A 14,710-nucleotide genomic window follows, 5' to 3' on the forward strand; every position below is an offset into this window, starting at 1 on the left:
TCACAGAAATCATTAATGACTTTTTTCAGGTTTCTTAAACCTGAAGTATAGTCACGTTTTATGTGTACGCGAGGGTCAGCGTAAAGTGCGCAGGAGAGTGCATTTTTTTGCATACTTTGTACACATTGATCGCACATGTACAAGAGCATGTAGTATGTAGGCGTTGGAATTTGTCGTAATGCGTATGCGTCGAGTATGTACGAGTATGAGCCATATAAACGATGCTTTGCGCATACGCTCACGTACATATAAAAACTGAACTATACTTCAGGCTTTACATGTATTGTTTACTGCAGCTTTAAGCCACGGCAAATGTCACACTGCACTGTTACACAGAAGATAAGTAGTGCACTGAGTTTGTATTGTTAACATTTTTTTACGTATAAAAACACTTATTATTTACAAAAAGCAGAGCTTGAGATTTGTGTCATCTGTAAAAGGCAAACACACCACGCACATGAACACAACCGGAAAGTGTACTGTGCAATTGTTTCCCTTATAGATTAAGATACCGAATGTGCGTAATGGCTTAACGGCTCGATGGCTGTCAATTCACACTGTGGTACACCATAGATTACATTGTAAATACAAACAGTGGCCTTATATGAGAGGACAATTTGTTAAGCCACAGTGTTAGAATGTGACTCAATAGAGTGCCACATGGATGACGTATTTTTGTAGGCCAACCCAGAAGTTAGAGAGATACTGGTTCTCTAGCCAAAAAGTCCAAAAAGATTATAGCAAAAAAAGCTCAATAAGTTCAACACTTCAACGTTTTGTCCAATAGGACAATCTTCACAGATGAACACAACTTTTATGAATTTTTAAGTTTTATTATACGTACACACCAAACGCGTAGCATCGCGTTGCTTGCTCTAGATTACTCGTGGGATTTAACTTTATGTCATGCTAATTATTTCGCTTGAGTTAAATATTTTCAACTTGCATGAAGGCGCATTTGAGTTGAAAAGCACATTTTCGCAGCAATCGCGGCGCCCAGTTCGCCTCTTTCGCATCGCCCCGCGCTAGGATGCGTCTGATCGCGACTTTGCATTGACATTGTATGTAATCTACTCGTGCAAATCGTTGAACTCGCATCTGGTGTGAACCCACAGTAATGGTAAGCGTTGAAGGCGCGAACGTGAAAAATAGTTGTACAATCTGAATCTGAACTTTGTCGGATTTTCGCACTGCATTAAATCAGGAGCTTGCTCTAGCAGTGACGTGATTACATGAAGCGAGAGGAGGCAAAACAACAATGGAGGACAATCATCATCACTACACGAGACATCTTCATACTTTTACAGGAATTAAAAGGATCTTGTTTGAAATAGTGAGGAGGTTGAAAAATCTGGTAAGTTTACTCAATTTGAGCTATATAAGCCCCTCCCATGACGTGAATTTACGCATGAATGTCTCGAATGACTAGAATTTCATGCACAAATGAAGTGAGAAACTCAAAATGTTCAAGCGCCCAACTACATGCAAATAATGCGTTTTTGCCGCCTCTTCCGCGTCTGGTGTGAACGCGCAGTAAGTTCTTTGACTAGAAATTCAAAGCTAACCCTAGGCTACAAGCGAACAACACCAGGATCTCTCGACATCAACGTCATCACCACCAACCTTCTGAAAGCTGTTTCAAACTTTATTAAACACATTTAAAAACATGTTCCCTAATAAGAAAATACTGTGTGGATAAATAATTGTTGGTAATTGACATTTAAATTCCCTGACAAATTCTGTAGTCCCAACTTGTTAGCAACCACCCTTTAAAAGACACTTAAAAGCTTTAAAAATTCGCAAGTGGTGGTATTACTGGTGTGTTTTATGTCATAGAATAAAACGTGAAAATATCTTGGGCTTATGTTTTTAAGAAGTTTAAACCAATTAAACCAAAACCTCATTCAAAAAACCATTGACTTCGGTATGATGGAACCGGAAGTGCTAAAATGCTAACTCGCTTCCGGGTTTTGCCTACAAAAATACGACATCCCTGCGGCATATTTGTTAACATTTGTAAACTGGTAAAAGAAATAATTGACACAATAATGATATTTCTGTCTTCATTTACTTATCCTTACAGTATGTAGTTCATTGAATGTAAACTTATACAGAAACAGAAAGTAAATGGTGAACATGGTTGGTCCCCATCCACTTTTATTGTAGGGTAAAAAGGAGGTCTTAAAAAAAGTGAATCAAAAACATTTCGGTCGCCCCCTGGTGGCTGGCTCCAGTATAGGTTATAATCCCCGCCATCTCCATGTGAACGAATGGGATGTGTTCTTTTCTATTAAGTTTGGTTTAAATGTATTATTAAATGCTGTTAAAAAGGGGTGTGATGACTTGTTTTGTGCATTTATGTTTGAGTCAAACAAGGAAATTGGGCGGGGCCTTAATACAGCAGCTCCACCTCACGATCACTACTGTGCAGACTCCAAATGACGTCATTGGCCATTTCTAAAATATTTTGGCTTCGTTTTTTACCATGGAGAGACGTCGTCCACTTTTTTTTTTACAGTCTATGGCTTAGACATTCAGGTAAATAAATACTTTTTCAAGGATAAGTAAATGATGATGAAATATTCATTCTTGACAGAACAATTTTTTCAAATAGTAGTCATGAGAATCTGTAAGATAAGAAGAATGCTGCCATATTGCCAGGAACTGCAGAGAAAGCACAAAGGGTGCACCTTTAAAGCTATTTCAAATGATATTATCAGTGTCATAATTTCGAAAAATACCTAAAAATATAAAACCATCATAAAATCAAACGTCATAGTGACATTTCTTGTCTGATAGGAAAAGTTTAAAAACGACAATGTTATATAAACCATCCTGCTGTGGTAATGTGGACCTGCAGTCCTTGCCAATATGGCTGCCCTGAGAGACTCTGTAAGGGTAGCGTGAGATTTACTGTGCAGACAACAGAGACGAGTCCTCCAGAAGAGGGCAGTTTAGTTGCTGTGAAACACTGTGTGAAATTAGGGAAGTAAAAATGGCAGTTTGGTTGAACGTTTGGCAGAATCAATTCTGCAAAAGCAGTGCCGGATCAAGTATGCTTGTTTGCCTAAACCAGAAAACTGAGGATTGATGTTAAAGTAAACCAAAAGAAAAAAAATGTCTGGAGACAAACTTCATACTGGTGGACTTGATAACAGGTAGTTGCTTTGCGTTTTTGAATGATGACGCTTTTTCACTTGAGGATGGTTAATGGATGGCGGAGTGGGGTCGGTGGATAACTGAATTTGGTCGGCTGTTGGGAGCGGAGCGGCTGCTTAAGTCTGGTCGGATGCTGGGTTCCAGGCCGTTCTGGGATTCCGATGGCCTGGATGGGTCCGGGCGACTGGTTGCCAGATATTTAGCTCTCATGCTTGAGGTGTACTGCAAAAGAGGAGAAAAACGAGACAGGAGAGTGTAAAACACCATTATGTCATACTGCAAAGTTTCAGGTTTTTGTCATGTAAGGTTTAACAATACAAAATATTCAAGTGATTGAGCAAAATTCCTTTTTTTTTCTAAAATTGGGACTCAGTTATGAAGTAAATGAAGCACATATAAATATGAACCTCACCCTGTTGCTTTCGGTAACTCACATGGATAAGACAGAAAAAGACAAACTGACAGTCATTTGGACAGCCTGATGATTTTTGAAGCCAAGTTATTATGATGATGCACAGCATAATTATGTGATTAATTTGTTTAATGTGAATAATTTAATTTTCCCTGCCAGCAAGGAGAAAATCTGATATTATGACAAACAGAAAAAACAGCTGTGGATGGCAATGACCATTTACGCAGATAGACAAAGAGAATGCAGGTGCTAAAGGATAAAAAAAAAATCCAGATAATTTACTCACCACCATGTCATCCAAAATGTTGATGTCTTTCTTTGTTCAGTCGAGAAGAAATTGTGTTCCAGGATTTGTCTAATTTTAATGGACTTTAATGGACACTTAACAGTTTTAATGCAGTTTAAAAGGACTCTATCCCAAACAAGGCATAAGGGTCTTATCTAGCAAAACGATTGTCATTTTTGGCAAGAAAAATACAAAATATGCACTTTTAAACCACAACTTCTCTTCTTCCTCCGGCTGTGTGTGACGAGCCAGCGTGACCTCACGTAATTGCGCAATGACGTCAAAAGGTAACGTGTTACATATATGAAACGCACATTTGCGGACCATTTTAAACAATAAACTGACACAAAGACATTAATTAGTATCATTCAACATACAAAAATGTCGGAACGGTCCTCTTTTTCCACACTTGTAAACACTGGTGCGTAGTTTCGATACGTCATCCGTGACCTCTTCCGGTCACAGGACAAGAAGATGTGCTTTAAAAGTTTTATTTTTCTTGACAAAAATGTCAATCCTTTTGCTAGATAAGACCCTTATGCCTCGTTTGGGATCGTTTAGAGTACTTTGAAACTGCAATTTTAAAATGAATTAAAACTGTTAAGTGTTGGTGTCCATTAAAGTTCATTAAAATGAGAAAAATCCTGGAATATTTTTCTCAAAAAACATAATTTCTTCTCGACTGAACAAAGTAAGACATCAACATCTTGGATGACATGGTGGTGAGTAAATTATCTGGATTATTATCTGGACTAATCCTTTAAAAGAACCATTTTTGGTTCCCCAAAGAACCATTCAATCAAAGGTTCATAAAATAGTAATTTCTTTCATACCTTTTTTAGAATCTAAAATACCTGTTTCACAAAAAAAAACTTTTGTGAAACAAAAAGGGGTTAAAGGTTCTTTATGGAACCATTTAGCCAAAAATGGTTCTTCTATGGGATCGTGATGCACCTTTATTTTTAGTGTATATGTGAGATTGTTAGCAGCTGTTTTGGGATTGGGGTTATAATGTGGACAGACATTTTACAAGGGACATGCATGAGGGATGTAAGTTTTCAGATTCGTACAAATTCATGCATATTTTGAATAAGAAAATCCAGAAAAGGAGAGACAAATCCATAATATATAGGCTATTTCAATTCCAACATAAACAGGCACCGCATCCAGGACCAAGACATTACTTGAAAGAGTCAGAATCGAACTCCAGTACATCCTTTCAAAGTAACAAGGTTTCTTGTTCGGTCTCTCCAGTCTGGAGGTTGAAATACGCATGCGTGTCACGTCCAGGATCCGTAAACACAAAAACGAAAGGAAAGCAACTTAAAAGAGTGTCGCTCATTAGAGTTCTGTGTGTTTCCACTTTATTACCTCAAACCTATGAGAGGATGAAGGATGCCCTCACATGCCAAGTCAATTGAGGGGAGCCACCATGATCCCAGAGAGAACCATGCTCCCATATTCACTGCATGTAAATCAGGAGAAGCATTCTTGCCATAGACTCAACATGCAATCGTCATGCAAACTCCAGGATTTTGCAGAACCCTTTTTACCATTTTACTTTGGGGTGGGGGGGGCTTCATATAAAAGAAACTGAATGTCATCTCAAAATATACCTTAAAGGAACATGTCACCCAAAAATGAAAATCATTTATTGTTTAAACTTTAAAGACTTTCTTTATTCCATGGAACACTGAATGTGAATGGGTGTGAAGGAGGACCAGGGGCCGGTTGCACCAGCTGGGCGTACACCTGGTCGTAAGACTAGTCCGGGCGTAAAATGCATAAAAAGTCTGACGTTTAATTTACACCTGTTGCATCATCTAGGCGTAGCGGACGTCTGAGACCTAAATCTTACATCTAATCAAGGGTAGGCGTAAGTATACAATTTAAACTTGTTTCTATGCCAAAAATAGAAATAATGAATTTTGACATTGGCGCATCTAATACACACGATACGTGAGCAGTGTGCTTTCGTGCATGGCAGAGTGAGAGACCGCACAAGAAATTATATCATAAAATAGATAAATATTTACAAAGACACAGTAGAGAACTTATTAAAAGCGTTAACATTAAAGGCTTTCGAAATATGCAGGTTGTGTTTGATGGGTCTGCATGTGACCCACGTATCTTGAGGGAGAGCGCACTAGTAAACGTGAGTAGGGAAAGCTGTCATTTGTCATCTATTAGCTGACGGCAATTGATGTAAGTTTTTAACCAAAGTAAAAGGGAATGGCGTCTTAATATCATTGCGGTTAAACGCATACGCGGGGATGCGCATCATCTACGCCTAGCGTAGCTGCGACTGGTTATAGTTTCAGATGGTGCAACAGGCGTAAATATTTTTCACAACGTCGGACGTAGCTAAGCCCGACGTAGGGCTTACACCCAACTTTTTTACGTCCGGCTGGCGCAACCGGCCCCAGGAGATTTGGTCTGATTCCGGTAAATACAGTCTGTGACAATAGTGTTTTTAGCCGCATTAGCGTTACACTGCGCTAACAAACACATTAGAAATTAGGTAAAAAGAACAAGTCAGTTAGTGGCTGTGGGCGGGGCTTTATCAGTGTGATGTCACATTAACAAAATAGCATGTTTAAAGAGACTGCTTTGGATTAATGGGGATTAAAAAAGAAGGAGAGTGTGGATTGTAAGGGTGTTGTGTTCACACGATGTCAATATACGTTTATGTCCAAACATCTTGAAAAAGTGGATTTTTTGTGGATCCTTAAATGATGACAGACTTACAGTCTATGATGGAATTATTCGGTAAATAATGACATCAAAATTTTCTATGTTTTTTCTACATAAAAAGCTGTTTAGCTAGACAATATGGATTTTGGTGCATGCTTGTCCCCATTTAGACAATCGTAACCTAATAAAGGCAAGCTACTAAAAATTCTCCTTTTGTGTTCCACTGAAAAAATAAAAGCATAAATATTTAGGAAAATTTGAACTGTTCCTTTAAGACAAAAGTAGGATTGGCCAGTGCCATCCCACCTTGAAATGAATTCTGCAACGATTTGCCGCATACAGGCTGCCAAAATGACCATCGAAAATTGTGTGTGTTTGGGTTTGCAATGTCAGTTGATGTATTAAACGTTGCTGTAGTTTTTTAAGTTATAATCATATTATATCAGACAAAAATATTTGATATTTAAGTTAAGCACCGGGCAGGGTTTCAGGAACAGCTGTGCCATTTGTTCAATTAAAAAACTATTCGTGTGACTGTCCTAAATAACGCCTGTAAATCTACAGATGATGAAGATGCATGCGTGCTTGTGTAAGTGTGCTTGTGCACTTACTGACGGTGGGGGGGATTCTCTGCCAATGAGTGGCGTGTTCTCGCATCGAGGGGTCTGAAAGTTAGCGTTCTGGCTCCTGCGTTACAAACGAGACACCAGTTACTCTGACTCCATCTTCATGGGAGGAATTTCCACACCGAACGGCATATCCGAGATCCACTAAACTCTTTAAGATTTGCAGGGTAGGAGTGTGCGCGAAGAGATACCACTACGCACATATTCACTATCGGAGGAACAGAAGATATCGTCTGTCCTGCTGAAAAGACCAGTTTAGACCAGCTTTCATACTGGTCCAAGCTGGTGGACCAGCATAGCCACGTTGTTCAACAGCAAAATAATCCTAGTTTCAGTTTCCAAAAACATCATCACAATACTGGCTATGCTGTTTTTTCAGCAGGGACATTATCTATCATAGAGTAGAAGTATCTATGTTAAACTTGCTATATCCATGCCGTAATGTGTTTGTTTCTATACGCCAAACAATGACTTACTCTATAAGTAATAACTTAATGATAATAATAAAAACCCATGCAATATTATCATGACCTTAAATCTATGATACAGTAAATAAAGCCCATGCAGTAACATACACTAGCGAGTCTACCCTACAGGAAATGTAATCCAGATTATCGCATAAAAGTAATAGTAATCCGGTAACGCCCTTAATATTCAGCCCATGCATTAGGATAAGGTTAGTGTGACTACACTCACATGTACTCAGTGACTGGTGCGTTGCTGACAGTATGTGCCGCAGCGGGGAGGCTAGCCTCGCTGCCGTAGGTGCTGCTGCCACAGCTGTACAGGCTAGGCATGTGCACGCGGTACAGGTTATCGTGCGGCGCTCGCGAGCCGAGGGTGCCCGAAGTCTCATCGGCATCCTCCTCCTCAGACCTTCAGACAAATTAGCACAGGTCAAACACGCGGCCCCGGGTCAGAGGGGAGGGCAAAAGATCTTTTCGATACACTTGGTGAACAATTTTTTTGCCGTTTCTTATCTGACTTATATTCTAATATTTTATCTGCTAAAATACATTACATAGGGGAAGCATTTTAAATCATTTTATAGATCCTTGAAGTGTTTAAAGGGGACATTTTTAGATGTCAAATAAATCTTTGGTGTCCCCAGAGTACGTATGTGAAGTTTTAAATCAAAATATCATATAGATAATTTGTTATAGCAAGTTAAAATTGTCACTTTGTAGGTGTGAGCAAAAATGTGCCATTTTGGGTGTGTAATTTTAAATGCAAATGAACTGATCTCTGTACTAAATCGCAGTGATGTGGTTGGATAGTGCAGATTAAGGGGTGGTATTATCCCCTTCTGACATCACAAGGGGAGCCGAATGTCAATGACCTACTTTTTCACATGCTTGTGGAAAATGGTTTACCAAAACTAAGTTACTGGGTTGATCTTATTCAAATTTTTTAGGTTCATAAAAGCACTGGGGACACAATTGTAGCACGTAAACATGGAAAAAGTCAAATTTTCATCCTGTGTCCCCTTTAAAGGAAAATCTAATATATAATATACTCTTGCTGCCATGTCTTGACTTCAAAAGGGACTTTGATATAAAAACGCATAAAAACGGGCGTGGAATGTCCAATGGATCGTCAAGTAACCATTGAACACTAAATTAATAAACATAAATCACTATGAATCAGATTTGAAACACAAAAGAGATAAAATATTTCTAAAAAAACAAAAAGGAAAGAAAAAGTTGAGAAAAAGTGTAGATTTGGATGCCACTTTTATTCAGATACACTACAGTGTGTTGTATATATAACCGCTAACTCCGAAACCATGATTTCCAAACCACTTTGCCCAGTGCAAGTGTGACCAGCTTTGCTGCATATCACCAAAATTTGTTTCACAAATGCATGTCAGTATCTGTACTTTTCCAAGTAGTCCAGAGGGAGGCAGCATAATCCACGAAAATTTCAGTTTGCCTTAGCACAGAATTTGGAATAGGGTCTCTTTGTTCTCCCTTCGCGTAGAAAGACACGCGCTAACACGAGCACGCATGCAGACAATGTCATACCATAAGTCAACTACCACTATCAAATAGCTCTGCAGTAATTTGCTCTTTGAAAAATGTAAACGAAGACCAAAACACAATTTGAGGCTCCAGACTGCTACTGTATAGAGCAAGTTTGTGTTTCACACATATTAAGGGGAGTTTCTCTACTACGAGGCAGTGGGTTTTCCAAATCTATTACACAAAGAGGAATGAACAACCACGACAAGACAACCGAAGCTACAAACAGTCATGAGAAGATGATTAATGTGAGAAAACAGAGGGGGCAGATGTGAAAATTAAAACATTGAATACACGTGTCAGACAGTGGCAGTCAATTCTCCCTAACTTTGCTTAATATAACAGATTAATGAAGCGTAATTAAAAATTTGTTAATGTTGGTGTATTTTGGTAAGTAGTAAGTTAAGAAAAACTAAATGGCATCCTTCACATTTTGCCCGTCTTGTTTGGCACAGCAGTTTGACCTCTGCCCTCTCACCTCTTGCCCTGCCAGGTATGAGGCACGCTGCAAACGATGGAGCTAAACATCAGAGCGGTGACGAAGGAGAACAGGACCAAATAAATCAGCCCCTCGACCCCATCATAACACAGTCCAGTCAGAGCCTGCACATAATCCTGTAAAAGAAGGAAAGATATGAACAGTCCATCATTGCTTTACAGGGCAACAATTAAAAGCGGCATAAGAGACACTTGAGCAATTTCAGCGTTATGGATGCCATTGATTTGCAGTCAAAACTTGAAATATAAATTCTCAGAGAATACATTTACTGTACAAACATCCTGTAAATATTCTTTGAAGGAATTCTGTGAACCAAAATGCAGAAATCAATACTCAAAATGCACAAGCAATAATACTCAATAAATGGAGAAGGCTTTTCAAAGAACATTTTAAATTTATTTTACTTATAAATGCATTAATGTGAATTTATGAGAAAAAAATCGGGCTGTCAAAAGACTAATTGCGATTAATTGCATACAAAATAAAAAAGTTTTTTTGCATAACTTATGTGTGTGCACTGTGTGTAAATGTGTATATATACATTAATGTTTGTATTTAAGAAACATTTACATGTATATTTACTGTATATATATTTTGATATACTTTATATTATACAGTAAATATAAATAAAAAATATACCTTAATAATATTTTTTCTTAAATTCATAAATGTATTTATTCGTGATACATTTTTTGACAGCCCAAGAAAAAAAACTATGTTATGGACGTGGCATTGACAATTTTGAAATTGCGCTTAATTAACTATGGAAATTAATAAAATAAATTCTTTAAAAAATATAATCGAGACTTTGCATGAGTATTTAAACCACCAAATATTGCTATTTAAGGTATCACTATGGTTAAAAATTTGGGTAAAAACTTTACTTCTCATTTTAAGGTGTACATTTGCATGGAATTGCCCACATCTATACCTATATCTATATATCTGTATCTATATCTATATATAGATATAGATGTGGGCAATTCCATGCAAATGTACACCTTAAAATGAAAAATAAAGTTTTTACTCAAATTTTTAACCATAGTGATACCTTAAATAGCAATATTTGGTGGTATAAATACCCATGCAAAGTCTCGATTGTATTTATATATATACATATATATATATATATTAGTATAATACACCATCAAAAGGTGCAGATGGCACCAAAAGTGGCCAAAAAATAAAGGCAGAATTATTGAATGCAATTATGCCTGAATGTACATTTTTAAGCTACTGTAGCTTTTGTGAACCAAACATATTTATATACTAATACAAACAATACCGAAAATAAAAATATGCAGTGTTTCTCATATTCCTGTAAAACGTCAGGTGATTACAAAATCATGAATTCCAGGCTTGGAAATGTGACTGAAATTCATATAGTTCTATAAAGTCATATAAATACATTGAAATGTCTATAAATGTCAATCTTATATCTTCTACTTATGCTAAGCGGTAAGAAATGCTTTACGAGTGCAATCTCTATGTAATGATTTTTCAAAATTCGTATCCGATAATCACAAGACTGAAAAAGTAATGAAAATTCATTGGGAACGCTATGTTATACACAAACCATCTTTTTACATAAAGTAAAACATTTACAGAACCTAATATGTGTATATTTATATTTAAGAAATCACTATATGCAGTATTATGCAACTAAGATATATTTTTATCATAATAGAGAATATACCCCTATACATTGTACAGCTCAGCAAGATCACAACACACACAAAAACATTTAAACACACGCGTACCATGTGTAGGCTCCGACAGTCAACCAAGGCAGTGAGGTGGTGAAGGCTGATCTCAGTGGCATTTAACACCGCCTGCATCTCCTCCAGGTTACTCTGATAACCAGCCCAAAAAAAAGAGACAAAGAACGTAACCACATGCCACAGTGTCAATCTCATTTATTTACAGTTATGCGTTTGACAGAGTGCCATCCAAAATGACTAAAAGCTGATATTTTATTAGTATGTGTAGTCTCTTCGAATGGAGGCGCTGCTAATGCAATGCTAAACCGAACTACAATGACATACTATCAAACATGCACTCGCACCTTTGTCTTGGGGTATTCTTTCATAGCTGAGCGCAGGAGCTCGGAAACATCATCCTGCATCTCTACAAGTGCTTTGTGGCTTCCAGAGAGTTTCTGCAAATGGGAAGAGAAATTTATAATTAATGGCTTACATCAGGAATTAATAGAGAGAGAGAGAGAGAGAGAGAGAGAGAGAGAGAGAGAGAGAGAGAGAGAGAGAGAGAGAGAGAGAGCCCTTTTCACACAGAGATTATGTAAAAAACACAGAAAATGTGCCCGGGATTTATCCGGGAAGGTTTGATTTTTGGTTCATTCACAATGCCAATGATTTTCCGGAATCTGTTCATGCATTCATACCTTAAAGATCCCGTAAAGACATGTGACTTTTTTCCACAGCGTCTTACGTTTGCTAATTATCCGTGATTTATCTCTCTAGAAACCGTGCATGTGCATTTTAGTTATGACAAGATCATAAGGAGCGCGTGATGTGCTGTTATATCATCCTGTGTAATGATCTCAGCTTCAGCGTGGATAGTGACAAACTCCCCGATCTCTGCTTCAGTCCAGTTTGTTGACATTTCTTGTCGTGAATCTTGATCTGCGTTTAAATCCCTGTGTCAAAGAGTTGAACCATAACTTTGGTTGCGATGACACGCACGTCCTCACGGTACATTCACACGGGGCGTAAGCGTTAACGCTTGACGGAAGGCTAGTCTGAAGCATGGCCAACGGCCAATCATAGTGGCCGCAACCCCAGCTCTGGTCTTCCATAAACGTAATATGGCTTGCTCTGCCTAGGTTATTTGCATAAGGCGATATGATTGGCTGATGCACACATTGCCGCTTGAGAAGTTGAGAAATGTTTCACTTCTGCCGCGACGCCGACGGATCCACAATTCAGTTCGGCAATGCATGACGTCACCCATTAAAAGTGAATGGGAAACGTTAACGCTTACGCCCCGTGTGAATGCACCGTTAATACCGCACACCCCTGCATTGTTTCTGCATCTTATTCACACAGAAAGTTTTTCGTGTATGTTACGGCATGTAACTAGGTCCGCTTTACGGGAGCGATCCCAGAACATTTGCAGGATGCATTTGCGTTCACATAAAAGCCTCTCTGCCAATTTTAGGACCAAAGTGCTGTGTGAATGATAGAGAGAAACAAAGAGAGACAAAGAAAGAAATATTAACTACCTGCTGAAATGGGTTGGTCTGTCCCATGCTGCACTTGAGATAGTACTGCAAGATGTCTAAAACACATAAATGCACATTAGAGGTTAATATTAACAAACATAATAATTTACAATTTTCTTTTTGGTGCATTTGATAAAGGTTAAGGTAAGGAACCCATGCGGTTTTGGCACTGATAATGCACTTACTATGGAACACATTTGTAGTATTTAAAGGGATAGTTCACACAAAAATGAATATTTTGTCATTATTTACTCACCCTCGTGTTGTTACAAACCTGTATGAGTTTCTTACTTCCACACAAAATACACAGATATACACAAAGGATAAATAAATGGTAACCACACAGTTGACTATACCCAATGACTTTTATAGTAGGAAAACAAATACAATGGAAGTCAATGAGTACCGTCAATTGTGTGCCATCATTCCTCAAAATATCTTTTTTGTCTTTAAAGGGATAGTTCACTTTAAAATGAAAATTCTGTCATTATTTACTCATCCTCATGTTGTTCTAAACCTGTGTGAATTTCTTTTTTCTGATGAACACAAAAGAAGATATTTTGAGAAATGATTGTAAACACACAGCAGTAAGTTACCATAGACTTCCATAGTAAGAAAAAAATATTTTGGAAGTATTGTGATAAATGACAAAGAAAATATTTTGATAAATGATGGTAAGCACACAGTTGACGATACCCATTCAATTCCATCATATTTTTTTATTTCTACTATGGAAGTCTATGGTCACTTACTGCTGTGTGTTTACAATCATTTCTCAAAATATCTTATTTTGTGTTCATCAGAAAAAAGAAATTCATACAGGTTTAGAACAACATGAGGATGAGTAAATGATGACAGAATTTTCATTTTAAAGTGAACTATTCCTTTAACAGAACTCATACAGGTTAAAAACAACACAAGGGTAAATGATGACAGACTTTTGATTTTTGGGTGAACTATCCCTTTAAAAGTGTACAATTCTTAATGCATAAGTGTGTACAGCTTTAAACCAGTCCCAAAAAAAAAAACGCTAATGTAAATAACAAAACACTAAGGAGAACTATGTTATAGATGAACAGTAAATCTGTTGGTAACACTGCGGACATCTGCCTCTACCATGAGTCACTGTGATCTGCTAGTTCACTATTTATGAAGCCAGCTGGACACAACTACTAACAATGCCAAGAAGCATTGTGATTTGTTAAGATATCGAGTTTCCAATCTGTGTGTGATGGCACTGGATGATATTTGGTTATTACTGCGTGGTCGTGGTGTGCTAGAAGAAATATGGACTGAAATGAACTGCAGTGACCTCAGCTTGAGATTTAATGATTAATTAACCTCACAATCTGATCCATCAGCTACTCTCACAGCAGGTGCAGATGGATAAAGGGAGTGATGCGGTAAAGTGTCCACCAGGTTTAACATTACAGAGTATAGGTATGATGAAATGTACACATGTGAGAGCATTATGTTGAGCATTAATGTAGAGTATTAAACACTTCCAGTATTTGAGGCTTTAATGTATTCAGTTTACTGGACAAGGGGAAATAAAAAAAACACGTCATTAAAGTGCATTGATATACTGTATAAATTGATTGTCAGTGTGTTGTGTAGCACTGCATTGGCTATGAATCGTATTCCCTGTGGGAACTAATTAGCAATTATGTTCATGTCTGTCCTAAAAAGCCGAAGTCTGAGAGCAGGACACAAAACCGGCTTTGTACACAGACACCCTTCAAAGAAAACCCCTTCTGCATAGCAATGCTCCA

The 14,710-nt window shown here is 37.7% G+C and overlaps 1 protein-coding gene across 2 annotated transcripts in view; it reads right to left on the bottom strand.

Annotated features, from left to right (window-relative positions):
* Positions 1-381: 381 nt before the first annotated feature.
* Positions 382-14,710, bottom strand: part of ttyh3b (tweety family member 3b) — a 43,103-nt gene continuing 28,774 nt past the window's right edge. Inside the window, exons 9-15 of one of the 2 annotated variants that reach the window (XM_065254367.2) lie at positions 12,939-12,994; positions 11,763-11,855; positions 11,458-11,550; positions 9,677-9,813; positions 7,874-8,053; positions 7,163-7,238; positions 382-3,381 (exon numbers count right to left, since the gene is read on the bottom strand). In XM_065254367.2, coding sequence (XP_065110439.1) covers positions 3,208-3,381; positions 7,163-7,238; positions 7,874-8,053; positions 9,677-9,813; positions 11,458-11,550; positions 11,763-11,855; positions 12,939-12,994 — 809 coding nt within the window. In that variant the 3' untranslated portion in view covers positions 382-3,207. The remainder of the gene's footprint in view (positions 3,382-7,162; positions 7,239-7,873; positions 8,054-9,676; positions 9,814-11,457; positions 11,551-11,762; positions 11,856-12,938; positions 12,995-14,710) is intronic. The other variant, XM_073814393.1, reaches the window with a different exon arrangement.

Source organism: Paramisgurnus dabryanus, chromosome 4 (assembly GCF_030506205.2).
Source record: "Paramisgurnus dabryanus chromosome 4, PD_genome_1.1, whole genome shotgun sequence".
In the NCBI taxonomy this organism is placed as follows: Eukaryota; Metazoa; Chordata; class Actinopteri; order Cypriniformes; family Cobitidae; genus Paramisgurnus; species Paramisgurnus dabryanus.